Genomic DNA, 7,775 nt, shown 5'->3' on the forward strand with positions numbered 1-7,775 from the left:
GTCACAACCACTAAAGTCGCAACCTTCAACAGTCGCAACCGAACGATTAATGAAAGAAGAGAGAACATGATGTTCAGATGGCGTCGAGGTTTATATAAAGATTTAAAGAGCTGAAAAGTAATACAACGACGACTGCATTTAAAGGTTGTAGTATAAATCAGTAGGAGTTTCAATGAGGTTTTTGTTTACTTCCTTCTGTACACAGTATTCATGACGTGGATACACATGTATTGTTTGCGAGAAATATGTGGATCTTAATTCCAGGTATTCAAACCTAAAAGCCATTAATCAGTGTATTGTTAAAAGTTACAGTAACAGATACACAGTATCAACTGTACGTACCGTAGTTTTGTCTTTGTTATTGAGCAGCAACTTCAGGATCTGAACCTGCAACTCTTCCACCACTGAGAAGAGATCAGAGGAGAGTTCAGCAGGATGTAAAAGTACTAAAACCACACAGTACAAATACTCTGGTACAAGTAAAAGTACAATTGTTTGTAAGATGTAGTGGAGCAGAAGAAGAAAGTTAAATGAAATACTCAAGTAAAGTACAAGTACCTCAAATATGTGCTTAAGTATAGTATGTATGTTCTTAAGTTACTGGTTAGTTTTCATTCACTTTATAGATCAACAGAGTTCAGACATCTGGCTGTAAATCAGGTCCAACGAAATCTAAAGTCCTCGACAACTACGAGGTTGAGCGTGGAGAGCAGGGCCGCCTTTCAATCAGAGGGTCGTCGGTTCGATCCCCGGCCTGCTCTACTAGTCTCACGTCAATGTGTCCTTGAGCAAGACACTTAACCCCAAAATTGCTCCTGTAGCTGCGTCTACGGTGTGTAGATAGATACTGAATTGTAAGTCGCTTTGGATAAAAGCGTCTGCTAAATGACTGTAATGTAATGTAACTAATTCAAACTAGGAATAAGAAAATATACGCTGCAGATGATATCTGAACCTGAGTAACAAAGACAAGGAAGTGCGTTGGTCCTGAAAGGAGAAGGAAGCAGCGAGACCTTCGATCCTCTTCTTCAGTCTCTGGCAGCCCCTCTCGTACGCTCTCCGTCTCAGTCGCTCATCGGCACTTTCGTCTTTGGGCTCTCGCTCATCTTTCCCCTGAGAGCAAAACACGAAACAATAACGATGAACGAGTGAACGGTGAAAACATTCAGTCCGTGACATTAGAGAGTAAATATACGAACACATCTCCGAATATCTCCGTCATTATGAATGAATGAAGAACCCAATAAATAAAAACTACAGGAACTGTTGCTTCTGACAAAACAAATCCTTGTTTCAAAGCTTTTTTTAAAATCGTAAACGCCGATCAACAATATTAAATTCATGCAGAAACAGATTCTTTTGATCAACTTGGGTCTGCTGCAGCTCTAATGAACAGAGAGGAGTCATTGCAGGCATTGAGACGTCTGATAAATATAAACCCTGATCAGTGTTACCTCCTTGTCGAAGTGCGTGGGCCACCAGGTGGTCGGGATGAGCTCCTCTAGCCCCGCCTCCTTCACTCTCAGAGGGGTCTTGATGTAAAAAAACACGACTGAACGCAGCACATCAAACGTGAACTTCAGTTAAGGAGACGACGGTGATTTGTTGAGCAGAGAAGCGGCTCATACAAGCACACCTCAAAAAGACCCAAAGCATCCCTTTAAGGGGCGTGGCTAACAGCAGAAGGATATAAGACGTTGTTGAGCAGGTATTTCCTGGACTTCTCATGGTGCAGGATGGCCGTCGTCAGACGCAGGTAGTGGATCTGAAGCACAGAGACTCTATTAAAGTAGACTGAACATTAAAAACGTGTGTTGAAGTTGGAGGAGAAACTTCACTGCAGTCAGGAGGGATTCAAAGACAACAAACACGTGGATTTAAGACATGTTTAATTTACTTTGAAATGACTTTTAAGAAAGTACTAAAAACACAATATTTAATAAAAAATAAGTGAAAGCACTAATCAATGATCTGGGTCCTACCTGGAAGCCCAGATCAGGGATGATGGGGGAGAAGCGGTAGGCTCTCAGCAGGGACATCATCAGCTGCTTCAGACACTCGTTCACTTCATAGTCCTGCACAGAGACAGACAGACAGACAGACAGACAGACAGACAGACAGAGAGAGACACACAGACAGAGAGAGAGACAGAGAGACAGAGAGAGAGAGAGAGAGAGAGAGACAGACAGACAGACAGACAGACAGAGAGAGAGACACAGACAGAGAGAGAGAGAGAGACAGAGAGAGACACAGACAGACAGACAGACAGAGAGACAGACAGAGAGAGACACAGACAGACAGACAGACAGACAGACAGACAGACAGACAGACAGACAGACAGAGAGACACAGACAGAGAGAGAGAGAGAGACAGAGAGACAGATTAAACAAAGAGGAGAAGTCAGAAAACTGAGATACTAAAAAGTGAAAATGATGTGTTTGTTTCTGACATGTTCAGTAGTATTCAGTGAATACACATTTGGAGATAAATATGCATCGCTCTGTGTATCGCACTTTCCCCGTTTTGTTTTTATTTAAAACACACACTGAGGGAGAGCCCTCATTTTCGATGGTACATCTGACAATCTAACTGAAGTCAAATAGCCGTAAAAGAAAACATGGCGTACTCGATTCAAAGTAATGACAGTTACGGTCAATAAGATTAAGCAACTAAACCTTCAGAATTGTCTCAACTGTATTGATGACGCCAACGTAAAAGTCTTTTTGAAGCATATTCCACACACAGTAACAAAAGAACATTTTTGACCATCATTTTTGGGGGACGGGGTTCTGAAACTGCAGAATCACCATTAAATCACCTGTTGAATTAATCAAAAGTGGCACTTTGTCAGAGGCGAGTCAGACTGTCAGGAGACATCAGGGTGTCTCGCTGTCTTCAGGTACGATTTGTTGCGACTGTGTTTTGGTGTCTTTACCTCCATCAGCAGCCAGAAGAGGTCCAGAAGCTGCTGTATGAGCTGGTGTTCTACTGAACCTCCTCCCTCCAGAATCCCCAACAGGAAGTTCATCAGCACGTCCTCCACCAGGTACACTTTACACTGTAAAAGACAACAATACTCATGACTTTACACTGTAAAAGACAACAATACTCATTACACCGTAAAAGACAACAATACTCATGACTTTACACTGTAAAAGACAACAATACTCATGACTTTACACCGTAAAAGACAACAATACTCATTACTTTACACTGTAAAAGACAACAATACTCATGACTTTACACCGTACAAGACAACAATACTCATGACTTTACACTGTAAAAGACAACAATACTCATTACACCGTAAAAGACAACAATACTCATGACTTTACACCGTAAAAGACAACAATACCCATTACTTTACACTGTAAAAGAAAACAATACTCATGACTTTACACCGTAAAAGACAACAATACTCATTACACCGTAAAAGACAACAATACCCATTACTTCACCAACAACACCAAAACGCTCCCTGTGAGTCGGATTTGTGCTTCTCTTCTTTAGTTGTTTTTATCCACAGGCTTCTAGAAGCTTTAACTTTTCAACAAAGATTCAACCAGGAGACTTTCATCAAGTCCGTCACAAACTGTAGAAGAACTGTGAATCAGTTTATGAGGACAATGAAAGAAGAGGAACCAGGGAACTCGATTATCTGTTGTTTCCGTACACCAAACTGCTGCTGATGATGGTTTTAAAACTGGTTTAGACCTGCACACCTGCACTGCTTCTGTCCTCACCTTTAACAACATTAACACTTTTACTGCCTTACTCTAAAACCACAACAAAACAAATATAAAAAGAACACAAAAACGTGTCCAATGAAAGGTGAACTTTAGAGATTTTGCACCAATTAAATATAAAACATGTTCCGTTACAGTAGTGAACTTAATTGGGGGGGAAATGCACATTAAAGAATGTAACCATCTGAACATTGTCAGACGGGGATCAAGCACTTTCACTTTTCACACGACCAAAAAGAAAGAACGATGCGTCACCATGAGTGGAGCGAAGTGGTTGAAGATGTGAGCCATGGTGACGAGGACTGTCGGTTCTCCATGAAGCCTCCAGACTGAACAGTCCTTCTCCACCAACCTCTCCTCCTGCAGGCAGGACACAAACACAACAGGTTCAACTCAAAAGGAGCTCAAGTCCTCATGTTTGACTTCATCCTAACATGAGACAGAAACACGAGGACAGATTCAGACAAACAGGAAAACAACTTTGCATGAAGCTTACAGGAAAACCCAGCTGACGTAAACAGACGATTACAACTATTTTAATCTGAAACAGTAATTTCTTTCATGAAAGACCACCTGTTCCTACCCGTGTACAGACCACATGTTCCTACCCGTGTACAGACCACATGTTCCTACCCGTGTACAGACCACATGTTCCTACCCGTGTACAGACCACATGTTCCTACCCGTGTACAGACCACATGTTCCTACCCGTGTACAGACCACATGTTCCTACCTGTGTACAGACCACATGTTCCTACCTGTGTACAGACCACCTGTTCATACCTGTGTACAGACCACATGTTCATACCTGTGTACAGACCACCTGTTCATACCCGTGTACAGACCACATGTTCCTACCTGTGTACAGACCACATGTTCCTACCTGTGTACAGACCACCTGTTCATACCTGTGTACAGAACACATGTTCATACCCGTGTACAGACCACATGTTCATACCTGTGTACAGAACACATGTTCATACCCGTGTACAGACCACATGTTCCTACCTGTGTACAGACCACCTGTTCATACCTGTGTACAGACCACATGTTCCTACCTGTGTACAGACCACATGTTCATACCTGTGTACAGAACACATGTTCATACCCGTGTACAGACCACATGTTCCTACCTGTGTACAGACCACCTGTTCATACCTGTGTACAGAACACATGTTCCTACCTGTGTACAGACCACCTGTTCATACCTGTGTACAGACCACATGTTCCTACCCGTGTACAGACCACATGTTCCTACCCGTGTACAGACCACATGTTCCTACCCGTGTACAGACCACATGTTCCTACCTGTGTACAGACCACATGTTCCTACCCGTGTACAGACCACATGTTCCTACCTGTGTACAGACCACATGTTCCTACCCGTGTACAGATCACCTGTTCATACCTGTGTACAGACCACATGTTCCTACCTGTGTACAGACCACATGTTCCTACCCGTGTACAGACCACATGTTCCTACCCGTGTACAGACCACATGTTCCTACCTGTGTACAGACCACATGTTCATACCTGTGTACAGACCACATGTTCATACCTGTGTACAGACCACCTGTTCATACCCGTGTACAGACCACATGTTCCTACCTGTGTACAGACCACATGTTCCTACCTGTGTACAGACCACCTGTTCATACCTGTGTACAGACCACATGTTCATACCCGTGTACAGACCACATGTTCCTACCTGTGTACAGACCACATGTTCATACCTGTGTACAGACCACATGTTCATACCCGTGTACAGACCACATGTTCCTACCCGTGTACAGAACACATGTTCATACCCGTGTACAGATCACCTGTTCATACGTGTACAGAACACATGTTCATACGTGTACAGACCACATGTTCCTACCTGTGTACAGACCACATGTTCATACCTGTGTACAGAACACATGTTCCTACCCGTGTACAGAACACATGTTCATACCCGTGTACAGATCACCTGTTCATACGTGTACAGAACACATGTTCATACGTGTACAGACCACATGTTCCTACCTGTGCGTCGATGGAAGTGGAGAGGACATTCTTGATGTAGCCCAGCAGTTTGTGGGCTTTCATGAGGTCTGCAGTTGGGGGGTTCTGGAGGGGTATGTAGCCGTCCACAGGATACGTGATCACACTCAGGTTAAAGACAAACACTGAACAGGTAAACAAGTAAGAGGTGTGTTGAAAATAAAGTGCTTCATACAGTAACATCGTTTCTGTTGAACAACAACGGACAGTGTCAATAAACTGACACATCATTTTAGTTAGTTTTGTTATTTCAAAAGTATAAACAGAGAAAACAGTGTAGATGAGCTGCTGTGTGTCTGGTGTGGACTGAAGAAGGATATCTGAGCGGCCTGCTGCCAAAGTTGAAAGCCACCGACTCTTTGAAGGAGAGGCTGATGGCAGGAAAGTAAGCGACGCCCGGACCCATCTTAATGTTGGTGAACGCTGTGCCCAGAGACTGACCATTCCTGAGGACGGACAGACACACACACACACACACACACACACACACACACACACACACACACACACACACTTTATTTTCTGGACAGGTAAATGTACATAGGATTGAACCAGAGCTGAATAGATCAGTTTATTCACTCACAAGCAGAATGTGATGGTTGCCTCGTCCAGGTCTATCAGACAGCTGACGATGTCTCCAGCCGCCCACGACTGAGGAAACACAAACGGCTGTGAGCTCCGCGGTGTAGAGACAGTACAGAGACAAACGGTCCAGAGCTTCACCTCGCTCACCTTTCCGTAGTTAGTCGTCGTCACGTTCCACTTTCTCACTCTGTTTCCATCGTAAGCGTAGGAGTCCGGAGTGTCGCCAACACCCTCCTGAGCGCGCACACACACACACACACACACACACACACACACACACACACACACACACACACACACACACACACACACACACACACACACACAAGATACAACACACACAAGATACAACACACACACACACACACACACACACAAGATACACACACGCACACAACACAAGATACAACACACACACACACAACACAAGATACACACACGCACACACACACACAAGATACACACACGCACACAACACAAGATACAACACACACACACACACACGCACACAACACAAGATACACACACGCACACAACACAAGATACAACACACACACACACACACACACACACACACACACACAACACAAGATACACACACGCACACAACACAAGATACAACACACACACACACAAGATACACACGCACACAACACAAGATACACACACGCACACAACACAAGATACACACACACACACACACACACACACACACACACACACACAGTGTTTAAAGTTGCAACTTGCTGAAACGTTATAGTATGTTTATTATTATAGATCCATCTGAAAATTCAACAGATTTTGTGAACATGACAATAACTAGCAGTGTGTGTGTGTGTGTGTGTGTGTGTGTGTGTGTGTGTGTACCTCCTGGTTGAAGCGACAGTTGAGAGTACACCACCCGATCTGCATCAGACCCTGGGAGGAGATCAGCACCTCGTAGGCCCATTTACCTGCAGACACAATCAATCAGTAACACACGTTGTGTTGTTGTTCATTCTTTAGACAGAAGACGTTTTAAAGGGTCCAGCGAGGGGCGCCGTAAAGCCCCGGGACTGAGAAGTATTTCTCGGTTCATTATGAAACGGCGGCGGGCCGATCTGAACCGCATTCAACGACGCTGACGTGGTCGAATATGCGAGCGAAGCTCATCTGTAGTGTACCTTTATAGACACACGTGGTGGCTCTGATGGAGCTGAAGTTGCTGTGGCCGATGACCTAAAATCATAAAAAGAAGAATCAGAATCAGCACCATCAAAGAACATTTAACACAGAACCCAGAGGGAGGACAGGTTCTACGATACGATGAAAGCATTGGACTGTGTTTGTTTTTAATGTCTTTAACCTCGAGACGTAGGGACAGCTGGTCGGTTTGGTTTTCATCAGACATGGTTTACCGTC

The 7,775-nt window shown here is 43.9% G+C and overlaps 1 protein-coding gene across 1 annotated transcript in view; it reads right to left on the reverse strand.

Annotated features, from left to right (window-relative positions):
• LOC137880593 (E3 ubiquitin-protein ligase RNF123) overlaps window positions 1–7,775 on the reverse strand; it is a 107,863-nt gene that overhangs the window by 93,679 nt on the left and 6,409 nt on the right. The window contains 13 exon segments of the mRNA XM_068722022.1: window positions 343–404; window positions 1,014–1,113; window positions 1,455–1,577; window positions 1,697–1,765; window positions 1,983–2,075; window positions 2,936–3,058; window positions 4,002–4,106; window positions 5,772–5,886; window positions 6,110–6,235; window positions 6,373–6,440; window positions 6,522–6,608; window positions 7,242–7,327; window positions 7,538–7,592. Coding sequence (XP_068578123.1) covers window positions 343–404; window positions 1,014–1,113; window positions 1,455–1,577; window positions 1,697–1,765; window positions 1,983–2,075; window positions 2,936–3,058; window positions 4,002–4,106; window positions 5,772–5,886; window positions 6,110–6,235; window positions 6,373–6,440; window positions 6,522–6,608; window positions 7,242–7,327; window positions 7,538–7,592 — 1,212 coding nt within the window.

The sequence above is a fragment of the Cebidichthys violaceus genome, unplaced genomic scaffold (genome assembly GCF_023349555.1).
Source record: "Cebidichthys violaceus isolate CVI_PGR_0920_01 unplaced genomic scaffold, fCebVio1.0.p SCAF_29, whole genome shotgun sequence".
In the NCBI taxonomy this organism is placed as follows: domain Eukaryota; kingdom Metazoa; phylum Chordata; class Actinopteri; order Perciformes; family Stichaeidae; genus Cebidichthys; species Cebidichthys violaceus.